This window comes from Schistocerca gregaria, chromosome 8 (genome assembly GCF_023897955.1).
Source record: "Schistocerca gregaria isolate iqSchGreg1 chromosome 8, iqSchGreg1.2, whole genome shotgun sequence".
NCBI classification, from domain to species: domain Eukaryota; kingdom Metazoa; phylum Arthropoda; class Insecta; order Orthoptera; family Acrididae; genus Schistocerca; species Schistocerca gregaria.
Genome location: NC_064927.1, coordinates 219,059,591 through 219,077,277, shown reverse-complemented (window position 1 = coordinate 219,077,277; position 17,687 = coordinate 219,059,591). Strand labels below are relative to the sequence as shown.

General features: G+C 42.8%; 1 protein-coding gene across 3 annotated transcripts in view; it reads right to left on the bottom strand.

Annotated features, from left to right (window-relative positions):
- LOC126283934 (synaptotagmin-7-like) overlaps positions 1 to 17,687 on the bottom strand; it is a 451,578-nt gene that overhangs the window by 10,214 nt on the left and 423,677 nt on the right. For all 3 annotated transcript variants that reach the window (XM_049982322.1, XM_049982321.1, XM_049982323.1), the window contains one exon: positions 14,533 to 14,701. In XM_049982322.1, the coding sequence (XP_049838279.1) occupies positions 14,533 to 14,701 (169 nt within the window). The remainder of the gene's footprint in view (positions 1 to 14,532; positions 14,702 to 17,687) is intronic.

Genomic DNA, 17,687 nt, shown 5'->3' with positions numbered 1-17,687 from the left:
GTGCTACAAATTTTTCTGCTCATGTTTCTTTGAAATCCATGGCTCAGCCTTTTTTGCGTCACTTGCATCCTGCTTCTGTCACCCTGAAACACCAAGTAAAAGCAGAACTGGACAGACTTCAATCTGCAGGGGTGTTGCTACGTGGTATAGTTAGTGAATGGTTGTATCCACTGATTGTAGATAAGAAGCCATTGGGAAAACTTCACTTCTGTGGTGACTTCAGTACTACTGTCAGTGTACAGTTGATCCTGGATATGTGTCCTATTCCCATTCTTGCAGGAACTGTTGGCAGAAATATCGGGTGGCCAGCACTTTGCTAAAATTGATTTGTCTGAATCATTACCTCCACTTATCTGCCTATAATGCTTATGAAACTAATGATCCAAACAAACAGAAAGAAAGGTTCATCTCCAGCAAGAAGCCATATGCTTGAATATTTCTGGTATCTCAACTGCAGATTTTTCAGCACTCATTTAACTTTAGGACTCTGTATCCCAACATGAACAAAAATGGATTTGTCCCACTATTGAAATAAGCCCTTCAATTATCTGGATGATATTGTTGTCATTGGTACCTCCACAGCAGATAATTTGAAAAATCTGCGCATTTTACTTTTCTGTCTTACGGTCTGCAGGCTTACAGTATAACCATGCAAAATCTCAGTTTTGTCAACCTTCTGTTGTTCGATTTTCGAAGTCTCACAGGAAGGGGTTCGCTTTCTGTCATCTCCACTGATATGTCTATGCCTCATCACTCATCCCCAGAGAAGCTTCAGGAAGGGAAGATAGCCTACTAAATTCCTGCTGGGGGCAGCGACATTGGCCCACCTATTGCATGCCTTGTTACACAAGAATGAACCTTTTTGCCGGAGCCCAGATTGCAAATTTGCTTTTCAAATGTTGAAATCCAAACTACTCTCAGTCCCTTGTTTAGCTACATTCTATCTGGACCTGCTCATAGTTTTGGTGATTGATGCTTCACAGTATGACTTCGGCATGGTCCTAGTGCACCGATATACAGATGACTCTACATGAGCTATTGCTTTTGCTTATAAATCTTTCACTTTGGCCCAGCAACCATACTCTCAGGTGGAAAAGAGGCTCTTGATATAGCCTATACTCTCTGGGAATTTCATTTTTCTTTGTACGGCCCCAATTTTCGCCTTATTACTGACTGTAAACTCTTGGTTTCCTTGTCTGACAAGGCAGCACACTGCCAACAGTGCTGTGTGCTGTTCTTGTCTTGTTACAATTATGAAATCCATTTGTGATCTACATCTAAACATGCCAATGCGGACACCTTGTCCTTCCTTCCTGTGGGACTTGATCCTGAGTTAGATAATGAAGAATTGCTTTGCTTTCACCTTGATACTGAAATGCAGGCTGTCGTTGAGGATTTCCTAATCATGAGTACATGCAAAGCAGCTGCCATTGCCAACTACCTGGTTTCTGCCAGGTGGTTCCGTTTGGTCAACAGTGCTGGCCAGATAAACCTCTGGGTCAGGCTTTGTACCTTCAGCACAATGATGCACAACTGTTTTTGATGGTATTTTTCTGTTGTTCATGGAAGACCTTTTTCCCAGAGTACTCATTTCCACTGTGTTATGACACGAGGTTCTACATCGTCTCTATGAGAGTCATTGGGGTGTTCCATGCTTTAACTGTTAGCTATAAGACATATTTTTTGACCAGGGATTGATGGCAATGTTGTCCATTGTGAGCAGTGTGCTCAACAACAGGCAGCCCCTAGGGCATCTGTCCCCCTGGCCCACTCCAGTCCAGCCATGTAGACTTTGTGGGTCCCTTTTTGATTTCCTATTGGCTCTTGGCTGTGCACGCATCTTGAGTCTCCTTACATTCTCCCTTGTGTGTTGACATTGGCTATGACCACAATTCACATGCTTTTGAGGATTTTTTCTATTGAGAGGTTGCCTCGTGCCTTAGTTTCTGATATTGGGCCCAAGTTCATTTCTCACACCTTTCAATTGTTTTGTTGCTGTCATGGCATTCATCATGTTATGGCTCCACCACTACATCCTCAATCAGATGGAGAGGTGGAATGACTAGTGTGTACATTTAACTCTCAAATGAAAAAGGCTGTTGTGGATTCTTCACCAGATGATGCCCGTCGCCACTGCCTGCCCCATCACCCTCTGCTCTGAGCCGATCGTTGCCTGATGCAGAGGCGCCCCCATGCCGCCTCCGCATTCGATGCCCTGGGGTTTGAGGTTCCTGGTGCCAGGCAATGGTCTGCCTCTGGCCTCGGGTGCATTGTTGCAGCCTGCTGTTCTGGCTGGGCAATCTCCACTGGCTCCCTCACCATAATTGCCTCAGCCATCATTCCTGGTGGGTCCAGGATGTCTCCTCTGCCTGCTGATGATGACTCATAGATGGTGATACAACCCTTCTCCCTGACGCTGTTACCCTTGTGTGTGCATGTATCTCCATGTGTTATGGCCCTGTGTTCCAGTGCCCTCCCGGCACATTGTTACACCCCTGCTGCTGGCACTGGCTGCCACCACTCTGGAGCAGATAGATGTCTCTCTTGTCAGACCACTGGCATCTCCTCTATGCCTGGGCACCCTCTTCACATTAGCAAGAGGTATGCTGTACCCTGCTACTAGTGCATGTGAGTGTGAATGTGTATTGTCACTATGTGTGTGCACTTAAATCAACCACCAACTATATCAGCATGGGCCAGCCACTAGGGGCCACCTGTAAGAAGTGTGCACATGGCACAGTCTCTGCTGTACTGTCCACTGGCAGACCTGACTCACTTCACTATTTTGTTTTAATTTATATTGCTCATATCATTTGTTTTGTGTACCACTTATGTCACACCATCTGTATGATTCCTTTGGCTCATGGAGTCACAAGAGGATTATTTCCACTATTATTCAGAGGTCTATGAATAAAACCATATTTGTCTTACTTTGATCAGTTTAGTGTATTACTTTGTTACTACAGAACTTCTCCAGGACAACCAGTGTGGACTCAAATGTCAGTCAAGTGAAACTCAAGTTGCACTTTTCTTACAACACATCCTGAAAGCCATGTATCAAGACAGGTGGATACAGGCAGTATTTCTTAATTTCTGAAGAGTGTCTGACTCAGTACTGCATGAGTGCTTGTTATGAAAAGTATAATAATAGGGGTATCAAGTGTAATTTATGATTGGAATGAGTATGTGTTGATACGAAGGACACAGCATGTTGTCTAGGATGAAGAGTCATTGACAGATGTAAAAGTAATCTCAGGTGTGTGCCCCAGAGAGATGTGTTGGGATGCTTGATGTGTCATAATGTATATTAATCACCTTGCAAACAATATTAATGGCAACCACAGTATTTTCTCATATTATACAGTTTTCTGCAATGAAGTAGTGTCCTTAAAATACTGTACAAATATTGTTAGATCTTGATAAAATTTCAAAGTGGCGCAAAGTTGCCAACTTGGTTTGGATGTCCAGAAATGTAAAATTGTTCACTTCACAGAATAAAGAAAGTAGTATCCTATTAGTACAATATCAGTGAGTCAAAACTGGAATTAGTTAACTTATGCAAGTATCTTGGTGGAACAATTTTTAGGGATACGAATGATCACAAAGGATTATTAAAATAGGTGCTAAACTTTGGATCATTCATAGCGTAGCAGAGTGAGCTGAATGCAAGATGGTTAGCTGCTGAAAGGCAGCCACTTACAGTAATGTGCTGGCACAGCTTTGTGCCACACTGTCCACTTAGATATCACAAGCTACCTGTCAGCTGAGGAGCAGTTACACAACAAAAAATCATTTTGGTGGATGTGAATACTGACCATCTTGCCAGGCTGGTTGGCAAATTAGTGAATCATTGAGTCGGCTTCCACTGTAGTGTTGACTTTTGTCATGAGACAACTCCTACTCCACCATCAGCCTGAAAGGACTGCCTGCTGGGGAGAAAGGGGGTGGGGAGAGGGGGCTGGGCTAGAAGCTACAGTGATGAGTCAAAGGTTGAAATGAGGAGCACCTATACTTTGTTCATCATGAGAATAAATGGCTGATGCTGGTTCCTCCTCTGTAGTGAAACACATTGGTGGAACACCATTAAAAAGTGGCAAGAAACAGGCTGTTAATGTTTTTGACAGATTTACAGAAAGAATCAGCTTTGAAGTTTTCTGGGTAAGTGTGTTTACTAAAAGTTAAGGGGGCTTCGAAAACTGGATGTATAGCTGAAACGCTTGCAGTGTAGAATGATAATTCAGTACAATTCATGGACCAATGGTACAAATCTCAGTTTGATTTTTCTTTTTTTTTCATTCAGTTTGAAACACCTAAATCTTCACCTGAAAAATTCACCAAACACATGCTAATTAACAGATATCTAATCATCATTTTAATGAAAAATGCATGTATTCTTGTTTCTAATAATATATTGCATGCAATATTATCATACCACTGGAATGTGAACCCATCAGAACACAGTTGATCTGGAGGCAAATTAATCAAGCTCTCACAAGAAATAACAAGGCATTTAAGCTACCAGATGTAGTGGATTAATGCATGAAGCTTTTGTTACATGTCACTGCTGAACTCTGGCAGGATACAGAACAGTACATCATAACAGAAGAGGAGAAAAATGTGGCACTTGGGTGGCTTCATAGATTCTCTTATTGATCTACTAGTTATAAATGTAGTGGATGACAGTTCTAATACTGAAATGTATTTCTCGGAGTTGGATATGGAAGGAGTTCAGCAGTTACCAGATGACTGACTATAAATAATACGTAGTGGCTTGAATGTATGTGATATCCTGCAATATGCTTTTGCATCACACATATTGTGTTCAGAAAAATTATTTTAGCTAAGAACGAGGGCACATTATGCTCTCTGTGTGGTCCCTGAAGAAGCATGTGATATTGGAGTTTTGCTGAATATTATTTCATTCTCCAGAATGAAATTTTCACTCTGCAGCGGAGTGTGCGCTGATATGAAACTTCCTGGCAGATTAAAACTGTGTGCCCGCCCGAGACTCGAACTCGGGACCTTTGCCTTTCGCGGGCAAGTGCTCTACCATCTGAGCTACCGAACCACGACTCACACCCGGTACTCACAGCTTTATTTCTGCCAGTTCGCAGGAGAGCTACCGTAATGTTTGGAAGGTAGGAGACGAGATACTGGCAGAAATAAAGCTGTGAGTACCGAGCGTGAGTCATGCTTCGGTAGCTCAGATGGTAGAGCACTTGCCCACGAAAGGCAAAGGTCCCGAGTTCGGGTCTCGGGCGGGCACACAATTTTAATCTGTCAGGAAGTTTCATTATTTCATTCTCTTAAAAAATTAAATGGCATTTTTAGCTATATTGTTTCTCCACTCATCTCTTTTTATGTCTGAACTGCAACTGCCCCGCATCACTGCAGGTTAGTTGAACCAGCTGGCTGGTCAGTGCTGTACAAGTTAAAATTGCTGGTAAAACTGTTGTCCTGTACTATTGCTCAGTCAATGTACCCATAATGGACAGCACAAAATGCATATTATCATACTTGACTGTACTAGAGATAGCTCGGCTTCCACTTCACATTAAACAAAATCCAATGATGTTTCAACAACCATGGAAGAATACATGTTTTAATGTGTGCATCAGGTTTATTCTTATTGTGAAAACAGTACAACCACTGAGTGCCTAAAAGCGTCAGCTGAATGCAGGTCTGGGATTAATACCCAGATGTGTCTGCTGCTGGGCCCTCCACTGTCCTGCCAGACAGCGTCACCTAAGGCAAAGCTGGCCACTCCCCTTCACCCTGCAGCAGAGCCAGCACAGCTGATAGCCCGAGTGTGCAAATGTCGCAAGATCCCCATGTCACCATACTGAGATAAGCATCTCACAACTACACTTTGTTCACTGACATCTGATACATGATGCTTGCTGCCCAGTGGCCACATGACATGGGCACGAACCTCCCATAAATCTCCACCCGAAAATATCCACACCCATTACTTTAGAATACAAGAAAATGGAATCAGTCAACAAAGGAGATTTCTTACGAAAGACTTGGGTGAGCCATCCTAAAATATTGCTCAAATGTGTGTGATCCATACTAACTGCAACTAAGAGGGGATATTGAACCGATACAAAAAAGGACAGCAGGAGTGGTCACATGTTTGACATATGGGAAAGTGTCATGGAGATGTTGAAAAACCAGACTGATAGATGCTTGAAGACAAATGCATACTATCCTGAGAAAGACTACTTACAAAGCTTAAAGAAAGTTCAAATGGCTCTGAGCAGTAAGGGACTCAACATCTTAGGTCATAAGTCCCCTAGAACTTAGACCTACTTAAACCTAACTAACCTAAGGACATCACACACACCCTTGCCCGAGGCAGGATTCGAACCTGCGACCGTAGCAGCCCCGCGGTTCTGGACTGCAGCGCCAGAACCGCACGACCACCGCGGCCGGCGCTTAAAGAAAGAGCTTTATTTAAGTGACGAATCTAGGAGTACACTCCAGTCCCCTACAATAGGGGCCATGAGCCCAAAATTACACTAATTACAGCACACATGGAGGCATTTAAACATTTGTTCTTCCTGCTCTTCATACGTGACTGGAATGAGAAGAAGCCACAGTAACTGGTACAGTGGAAAGTACCCTCTGTGATGCACTTCACAGTGGTTCGCAGATTATGTTTGTAGATGTGGATTGACTTGCCACAACACTTAGGAATGGCTATGAACAAAATGCTGACTGTCCTCTTACTGGAACATACTGCACCTGCCAACACTGCAGTGACACACAATAGTCGTTAGCAGGCAGCTCCCTAACGTGGGCTCTGAAAGTTATCAGCTAGCTATCTCACAAAACAGTTATATGATGTGGTGGAAAATGCTTTTATCACATGGCTTAGCAGTTCTGAAAAACAACTCACAAGGGAAGCATACACCCAATAAGTCACTGACTTTTCCCATTTTTAGCATGACTGTAGTATGTTCTTTGATGCTACTCAAATACGATGTGATTCTCAGACACTTTTTCAGAAATTGAAAAGCAGTGATGTTAGCTCAGTCAAGTAAAAGTTGAGTTGCCCCTGATGAAGTGGAATGTCAAAACATTCCACAGAGCATTCCAAGTGAAGGCTTTCACACAGGCTGTCAACAGAATGTTGTGCAGAATATGCTTCAGGAAATGGCAAAATATCAGACAATCTTACAGATGGCCAAGTCACAGCTCTTTGAGATAGCAATAATTCACATAAAATATTAATGCAAACATGAATAGATTTGTGATCTCAGAAAAATAAGATGCAGCCAATGACACAACAGTATCTTAATATCTTTCCTTCTCATCCTGTATGGTAAGTCTCCCCTAACTCAGAAAAATAAGGTGGAGCCAATGACACAACAGTATCTCAACAGCTTTCCTTCTCATCCCGTACGGCAAGCCTCCCTTGACCAACGGTACAGGGTGACTTTCCCAAAATCTACCCCTTTTCTTAGGCCTCTCTACTCCTCTTCCTTCACCCTTCTTCCTTCCCCTTCAACCCTTCTGCCTGAAGAAGGAGCCACTGGCTCTGATAGCTTGCCAATCCTAACAGTTTTTTATGTGTGTGTTCTGTTGCCACTTGGTGAGTAGATTTTTTATCTATGCAGTTAAATAATTTTATCAATATCCTTAAAACTACAGTTAAGTTAATATTCCACTGTGAATAAATGTTTTCACAATGAACCTCTGAATTAGCAATATTTAAATGCTTTGTCCAATTTCAGCAAACTTTATCTCAGATGATACCACTGCACTATAGCCATCACTGAAAGCTATGTAACTGTATATATTTTATTTATTGATTTACGACATCTTTATCATTTTGAAAATGTCTGTCAGAACATCGTATTCTGCACATTTACACAGCAAATGAATGCAGCATGAGTACTTCACAGCTGGCCACTGTGGTCAAGCAGTTCTGGGCGCTTCAGACTGGAACTGCGCTACTGCTAGGGTCACAGGTTTGAATCCTGCCTTGGGCATGGATGTGTGTGATGTCCTTAGGTAAGCTAGGTTTAGGTAGTTCTAAGTTCTAGGGGACTGATGACCTCAGATGTTAAGTCCCATAGTGCTCAGAGCCATTTGAACCAGTAGTACTTCATATTTTGTCATATTTGTGTTTTATTTAATTAATTGTTTACTATTGTGCCAGCAAATTTATTTAATTGTTGATTGCAAGTGCTGTTTCGAAACTGGACTAATTTAAGAGTGATCAATCGCATGTGCCAACAGACACCACAATTGAAAAGAGTGCCGAAAGACACCTCAGTCAAGCAGGCATAAATAGTTATTTAAGCAACTTTTAGCAATCTTTTGTCATTTAATATAAGCACACTTGCACAAGAATGCTGGCTTATTTATTAATAAACAGACCTTTATATATAAGTATTGTGAATAATCTGACTATAATTGAATGATAATATTTCTCTGTTTAAATATTGTTGTAACATATTAGTTTAGTTGGAAAGTGATCATGTTGAATCAGATCATGCCTGTAGAGCTTGAGAATGATGTATTTTTGGTGGGGATGGCCTTCAGTCAATGAGAGTTGGACAATGGTGGAACACTGCTGGAGTCAAGTGGATACTGGGACTTTTTTTTAGTGAAGAGCTCAATGAATGATTCTGGACACTTTATGTCAGGTTCCTCATGATGGAAGACCTTCTTATATAGTGCTTTATTCAGATGTGTGTCTGATAGATCCTGGGTAGTGATCAGCCGCTACCATACTTTAATTTCTTAAGGGACTTTATATTTCAAGAGATCTGAATGTGCTCCAGAGTAGGACTCTAACAACTGCCACTTGATTGTAACTCAACAGAACTGTACAGGAAATGTGCCAAATATATGGGAATCAAATTGTTCTTTCATCTACCAACACAAAAAAAGAACATCATTGAACTAAAGGATTTTGGAATAAATCTAAGAACATGCTACATAAAGTGCTGCTGCTACAGCATATAGGAATTCTTAGAATCTGACTTGGTGCAATAAGCAGAAGCATGTATGAACAGCATGAGGCATGTCTAAGTCAATTTACCTATTTACATTATATATGTGTGGCACTACAAATGAATAAATGATTGTTAATTTTATGACTGTAAATCTTACAGCCTATAACCTCCCTGAATAATGTGATAATGATACTGCATGCAGAGTTCAAAGCTTCCTTAGTTATTTGTTTATGTGCATTTCCTTTCTTAAAATAACTATGAGTTATTTATATTCTGAACTCTTTACTATGCAGCTCCTCTCAGATTAATACTCATTATGTGAAGCAATGTATCTCTAAACACATATTTTAAACAATTGTTGGTCACATATTTTCTGAACCATTTAGTATGTACTTTTTCTCGGACTGGTACCAGTGATGTGTGCAGTAATCTACAGTGCCTCTTAAATGTAACTGTCACAGCTCTCCAGCCACACTCCCCCGGCCCCCCCTCCATCGTCTACCATCATATCACTCACTCTGACATGTCAGCTATTATGTCGTACTTTCTGTACAATGTACCAGTATGATTTAAAGGGCCAATAAAAATACACACATCAAAAAAGTTTTGCATCACCTTGGTTGCGAGAGTTCTGAAACCTGCACAGAAAATTGGGATAGCGATCAACATAAACATCATTTCCACCCTTTTTACTGCTCATGAAACCCACACGTTGCATGTTGTACCATACAGTGAGACCTTCAGAGGTGGTGGTTATCATGCAGCCTATTGTGCACAGTTTGACTCAGAACATGACGTACTGTGGCTGTACGAAAAGCATTATTCAACATGGTGGTGTTGCTGTCAGAGTTCCTCCAAGCCATAATGCATAGGTAGCGGTCATCCACTGCAGTAGTAGCCCTTTGGCGGCCTGAGCGAGGCATGTCATTGACAGTTCCTGTCTCTCTGTATCTCATCCATGTCCAAACAACATTGCTTTGGTTCAGTTTGAGACTCCGGGATACTTCCCTTGTTGAGAGCCCTTCCTGGCACAAAGTAACAATGCAGATGCAATTGAACTGTGGTATTGACCATCTAGGCATGATTGAACTACAGACAACACAGTGGAACGATTGGAACTGATCAGCTGTCACACCCCCTCTGTATAATAGGCACTGCTCATGCGTGGTTGTTTACATCTTTGCTCAGGTTTAGTGACATCTCTGAACAGTAAAAGGGTCTGTGTCAGTGATACAATATCCACAGTCAACATCTCTCTTCAGGAGTTCTGGGAAGTGGGATGATGCCAAACTTGTTTTTTGATGTGTGTACAATACAATACAACACAACACATTAAAGAAATAGACTGGAGTGGAAGTCATAAGTAAGACTTCATCTTAATGAAAAGGAGGTAGGCAGTACATCTACGTAGAGCAACAGACAGTAAACAGACCAAGGAAGTGCTTTGCTGGGTTGCAGGAGATAAGAAACAGCCAAGGCAATGGTTTAATAGAAGGCATGATGATGTTCCAATAGAAGCTTCTACATAAAGCATAATGCTTGGAAAAGTCAAGAGGATGTAAATATCCCGCAGTGTATTTCAAATAGCAGCTGCTGCCGCCAATGATGATGACCTTACCATTACTTAACATTAAAAGTACTCATGCCCAGTCAGGTATGTATAAACTCTTTTACTCCTGAGTCTTGGATGTAGTGTCCCTTCTGGATACTTCTAGTTTGCAGGCAGAGAAACCACAACACAATAATCAGATACTCAAGTCCAGCCCCAGTCTACATGAGTTAAATAATTGTAGTGAGCAAAATAAAACTGGTCCAGAAGATACTTATGTGACATGCTTAAATGACTATTACTAATGAACAGGAGAGCTGCACAGAGGATTGTAATGATGTGAACCCAACACAAATGGTTCATTGTTGCACAGGCTTTTGCTGTAATAAGCAACTGTGGCATTTCTGTAATATGCAGGTGTGGCATTGCACCATGCCACCCATTTGGGCGCCACAACCTGATTGTCAGACAGTGACAGGCTGGTTACCGAAAGCAGGGACACTTTAGCACATGGGATATATGACATTTGTGGCAGCCACACCACAACTAACTGGCTTTGGGATGTTAAATACAGGTCATCCAGCCAGGCTGGTCATCAAATTGGGAGATCACTGATTGAGTGTCAGCTGTTGTGTTGGCTTCAATCATGAGGTCGCTACTGCTCAACTGTCACCCAGACGGGACCACCTGCCATGGATCCAGCCATAGAATCTATGGGCTGATGGTTGAACTGAGGACTTCCTAGTCATTGGCAGCAAGCCAGCTTCGCCTACAGTCAAACGAGGAGTGTCAACTCACACTGCAGTTGACACAGTATTGTTCGCAACCTGAGTATGCAGATGCCACATGGTCCCTGCACCACCACACCCAGCTACAGTATAATAATAATAATAATAATAAAAAAAAAACAGATTGATCCAACCAGGTTGCATCACCAATACACTTTGTGCACTGATGTCTGAGAGTGTAAAGTCAGCTGCCCTGTTCCATCTGATGTGGGCACAAGCGCCCTGAGGTAGTAAATAAACCAACACCAGGAAAGACCCATACACATTACAGAATACTGGAAACCGTGCGCCAAGCTGTCGCTCTCACATGTCTGCATGTGTACATCTCCCCCAAGGTCTGTCCTGAGAACTTTACTGCGTCATTACATTTCAGTGACTTAGATGAGGAGACGTGTTTGATTACAAGTTGAATACAACTCAAAATAGTGCTCATGATGAAACAGTATGTTTTCATTTTTGAGTGTTGTATGAAGCACTGTTGTTGGAAACATGTATGGAACTATTTGTGCAAGAGCTTAATTCAGGAAGTGTTGTAGGAAACATTCCAGCAAAGGCTACAATTTAGAATTTGATGGTAAAATAGCGCCAAATGGGCTCTGTAGTGAATAAAAACTATAAGAATCCGAAAAGAATTCGAACATCAGAAAACATTGCTTGGGTGAAGGAAAACATGAACAAAGTCTGACGAAATCATCATTGTTTACCTATGCAAGTGGGAGTGAAGAGATCATCAAGTCAAAAAATTATCAGGAAGTGTCTGCATCTGTATCCCTACAAATTTACGGTTGTGCGTGAGCTAAAGCGTTTAGACGAACTTCTGTGTGGTTTCTGAGTAAAGTGGAATCAAGACTATAGGATCTCCAGTTTTTCATTTCTTCAGATAAGGCTTGGTTCAGCCTTTTGGGGGAGTACAAACTCGTAGAATATGTGCCACTATGCACTGGAAAACTCTTCAATACTATGAAGAGCCGTTGGGTAGTCTCAAGATGTATATTTCGTGCACAATTTCTGGTATCCGCATCGAGGTACACCGAGGTGACAAAACTTATGTAATATCTCCTAACGTCTTGTCACACCACCTTTTGCTTGTTAATGTATAGCAGCTTTACGTGTTATGCACTTAACATGTCGTTGGAAGACCCCTACAGAAATACTTAGCCATGCTGCCTCAATAGCTCCACATAAATGTGATCGTGTTAGCTGTGCAGCATTTTGTGCACGAACTGACTTCTCGATTATGTCTCATAAATCTTCGATAGGTTTCATGTCGGGTGATATGGGTGGCCGAATCGTTCACTCAAATTCTCCAGAATGTTCTTCAAACCAGTCGCAAACAATTATGGCCTGATGACATGGTTTATAAAAACTCCATCGTTATTAGGGTACATTAAGTCCATAAATGGCTGCAAATGGCCTCCATGTAGCTGAATATAACTAGGATCCAGTCCATTCGATTCCATGCAAATGCAGCCCACACCATTATGGAGCCATCACCAGGTTTCGTAGTGCCTTGTTGACAATTTGAACCATGGTTTCGTGGGATCTGTACCACACTCGAACCCTACCATCAGCTCTTACCAACTGAAATCGGGACTCATCTGACCAGGCTACGGTTTTCCAGTCGTCTAGAGTCCAACCGATATGGTCAGGAGCCTAGGAAACAGGCAATGTTATACTGCCATAAGACATTAACGTGAAATTTCGCCTCACTGTTATAGCCTAAATGATGATTTCATCATACATCCCACATCGATTTAGCGGCTATATCACGAAGCCTTAGTTGTATGTTAGCACAGACAGCTCTCAGTAAGCGCCGCTGCTCTCCGTTGTTAAGTGAAGGCTGTTGGCCATTGCGTTGTCCGTGATGAGAGGTAATGCCTGAAATCTGGTATTCTCGGCGCACTCTTGACACTGAGGATCTCGGGATGTTGAATTCCCTAACGATTTTCCGACAATGAATGCCCAGACATCTATCTCCGATTACCATTCCACATTGTCCCGTCGTTTGGCCACAATCAAGTCGGAAATTCCTTCACATGACTCACATGTGGATCACCTTCTAGAAGGTGAACGACTGAGTGGATATTTTCCGCAAGACCGAACAATTGCACGTACTGCTTTGACAACCTTGTTACACGTGGATGACGTTCTCAGTGAGGAGAGGACAATAAGCAGAGGCTGGGGTTATCTCCTGATCTCTCTCTCTCTCTCTCTCTCTCTCTCTCTCTCTCTCTCTCTCTCTCTCCGTGTTTGTGTGCAGAGCTCTACTTACGTATCTACTTCACTAAATCGAGCACAGCGCTGCATTGACCTCAATGGTGGCAATTTCCAGCATCTTCTGTGATGTTCATTGATAATCTTCAATCTCGCGTCAGTATTAGTGTAAATATTTTCCAATCCATGTTCATTTTGTCTAACCTATATGTATGGAGGCTTTTGTCATCGTTGTCGCTAATGGTAAAATATTCTGAGTCATCTGGCTGTGACATATATTACTTAAACCTTCTTCAATGCTCGGCGTTTCGATCCCTCTGCCGCAATCTTCTTCAACATTCCGCTGGTGTCCCTGAATGGCAGAACACTGTTAAAAGACAGTGTCGGATTCACTTTTTAAAAATCTGTTTCCTCTTGCTTTCTGGACAAATGGAGTTAATCAGGTAAGATATCTCCAGGCTGCCATAAATGGACCGTCGTCATTAGGCAAATACTGAAAGCAGACATTGAGAGAGAACTCGGAAAACAAAATATTATTGTTGTGCCATCTCGTCTGTTTCCTGGTAGTTGTTTAAGTTCCTGTCTCTCTGTGGCTGGTTGTTTACTTCCTGAGAACAGGTAGCCACAAATACGAAAGCCCATGGCCATCTGTATTCAAACTGCACTCATTCCTCGAGCTAAATTGATGCTTCCCCACACCAAAGGCCTCTCTGAGACATTGTTCCATGTAAACTGCAAGGTACAGTAACTTTCAATGCCTAGTTTTCATTTCCAGCTGAGACACAAGTTTCAATATACGTCTTAAGCTCTGTAACTACCTGTCTCTGCCCTCCCCCTCCACATATCGCCTCACCACTCCTGACTCTGCCCCCTCCCCGCCTCCCTCCAACCACATTCACAGTTTCTACTGGAGATAACCCATGCCCTCAGAGAGTCACATGCCAGGTTCCAAACGTACAAGTATAAGAAAACAATGAACTGGTCAAACTGTCAAGCTGTAATTGTTGCTCACCTGATTTGCCGTTGATGTCCTTGGCCTTGAGGTTGCGTGCCTTGAGCAATGTCAGCGTGAGGACGCTGTTGTTGGGCTGGTAGCAGAGCGCCGTCAGCAGCTCCCCACACTTGTCCTTGGCCGGCGGTTTCAGCGCCTTCCAGAAAGACGGCTTCTCAGAGAAGTCCACCTGCAATAGAACATTCTCCAGTCTCTCTCCTCTGACGTTGCAATCAATCGCACTGGTGTCCAAAACTTAAGAGCGAAAATAAATTTTGCATTTTGGGCCTCTGACAAATAACATGACTCAATGAAACTTGAACCATAAATCGAAAGTGTAGTACAGAAGGGACTTAAAAGGAATTTGCAATGGGAGGAACAAAATGACACTTCTATTCAAAGAAAATAATTACACTTAAGTCACTGCGATTTATGAAGGTCCCCTGCACAGTACAAAAGCAGGACATAGTTCTTAATAGGGTGTGTTATCACCACAGACAGCGGTGCACGCTCTGCAACATGCTCCTACGCTACCCACAAGGCTGGCAAAGAGCTCATGTGGTAGGGCGCTCCGCCACATTACCAGCGCGGCTGACAGCTGCTGGATGGTCTTTGGTACCTGTGGACATGCTGCAGTATGTGCCCTCAATGCATCTCACAGTGATAGATGGCATGTTGGATGAATTGGAAGGGCAGTCCATTCGCTGAATGTCTTCTCGTTCCAAGAGCTTCTCCATCTGCACTGTTCGATGTGTTCACGCACTGTCATCCATAAAAAGGGATTGAGGGCGGAATGCAGCCCTAAAATGACGCACATGATAAGCAGTACAGTGTCACAACAACATTGATGGTGATTGTACTGTATTCAACAATTTGGCGGTCGGTAAACCTATCCAACATCATGCCACCCCACACCACAACACTTTGACCATTGGAACGATAATGTTCGAGAAGGTTCCTGGGTTTATTACGTGTTTCCACCTCTCGCCATCCAGAATCACTACTCAGACTGAATCTGCTCCCGACAGAGAAGAAAGCACGATCCCACTCCTCACTGCTCAGTCTCTATGCTCTTGGCACTATTGTTAATGGTGCTGCTGATGTTTGGATTTCAACAGAACACAACATACTGGAGACTGGACAGAGAGACCATTACTATGCAGTCGCCATGGCACCATGGTTCGTGAGATTACGTGCTATGGAGTCCTTTTAAATGATGTTGCAATTGCATCTGCTTTCTGAAGTAGGTCCTTGTCTCCCCTTTGCACAATGTAGCGGTGATCTGCTGCTGTAGCTGACGGTGCTAGACCATCTCCTTTCCTTAGGGCGGCAGTGTCCCTGGTTGGGAACATTCCCCAAGCATGTGAAACAGTGCTGTGAGCAGTACCAAACTCCTGGGCTACGCTCGTCACACGTCATTCTTCTTCCAGTTTTACAATGATTCCTCCTCATTTGAAGTCATCCAAATGCTGTCTCTGGTCCATATTGATTGCTTTAGTTGGTTGATTTGGGGGAGGGGACCAAACAGCAAGATCATCGCTCCTATCAGATTAAGGAAGGGTGAGGAAGGAAGTCAGCTGTGCCCTTTCACAGGAACTATCCTGGCATTTGGCTGAAGCGATTTAGGGATTTCATGGAAAACCTAAATCAGGATGGTCAGACACGGGTTTGAATCATCATCCCTCCGCATGTGTGTCCAGTGTGCTAATCATTGCGCCACCTCGCTCGGTTGGGCCATGTTGTAATGAAGAACATCACCACATAGCACAGCAACTGCTTGTCGATTGGCTCACACTGTCTTTTCCCATTCCTTCAACTGTGTCTTGTTGTGGGGCCTGTCCCATTTAGCGCAATAGCCACGTTGACCTCATGCCATACGATGTACAGTTTTCTGTGCATGACTGGGAGATCTCTGTGGAAACGAATAAAAGCGCAAGAACATATTCCCAGAATCGTAAATATATTATGTACTTTATCTATCTCATCCTAAAGTTTTACGGAGCAGTGTACAGTAAACACTCAGACTGAATGTTAATTACTCTCAGAGGGTATTACGTTGATACAGTGTAACATTGTCTCTAGCCTTGGCAATGGCATCAGTTAGGTGGGCAAGAGAGTCAACAAGTTTCCTCAGGTATGCCATATTCAGATGAGGGCACTCATTCACTATTAGATCCTGTAGAGTTACCAAATTGCCAGGACGGTAACTGCTATGCCTCACCCTCTGTTCCAAGTACTCCCTGACATTTTCTGTGAGACTAACTTTGGGTGTCACTTTAAGTGCTATATGATGCCAGAGTGGACGTCAAACCAAGTGTATTTATGTGCAGCCGTAAGACCACAGGTGTTGTCATTTTGAAAGGCAAGAGTATGCATATACATAACATGAAGATTTAGAAGAATGAGGAACACTGGTCCATGTTAAGTGTAACCTGATTGGACTCCAGTCATGGTATGGAAAAACAGCCCTAAGATATCATAGGACCCGCTTTAACCTTAATGAAACCCTCCACTCAGTGCAGGTTAAATCCCACAGTGCACTCGACACCTTGTATCATTTTAGAGAGAACTTGTCAGACCCCACTATACACCTCCTGTCAACTACTGCCATATTGTTTGGCCCATTGGAGACTTGCAGCCTTAAATGTGCTGTGAGCAATGGCCTTTTGTGAAGTACAAAACTCCAAATGTCCATTCCATTCAGTTCCATTCACAATGCTTGCTCAGAATCCAGTGTCATGGACTTGCACTCATTCACAACAGCAGCCCCTTGTTTGAAACCAGTTGTCACTGACAAGGTGTGCCACTCATCACTGGTTCCTTTTGGCTACAGTACTTTTTATGACCAATGTTCTTATGCTGTGTTACATGCTGTGAGTGGTACAGCATTCCTTGTAAAAAATGTTAGCATATCAATGTCATTCAAGATGTGATCTTCCATTCTCTGACGCCTCCATGCTGACCCGTGTTACTGTTCTCATTTGATACAACTGACTCATTTCACAGCCACGATTCACTTCAGCAGTGCAGGGTCACACGACTGCCTGGTACCACCAGTTCTGCATCATCTGTGGCGCCGCAGAGCTATGAATATCTAAGAAGTGACTAATATTTTGCCTGGATAGTTTATTATTAATACACTAGAGCAAAAGAAATGTACATTCACAAGACACTGG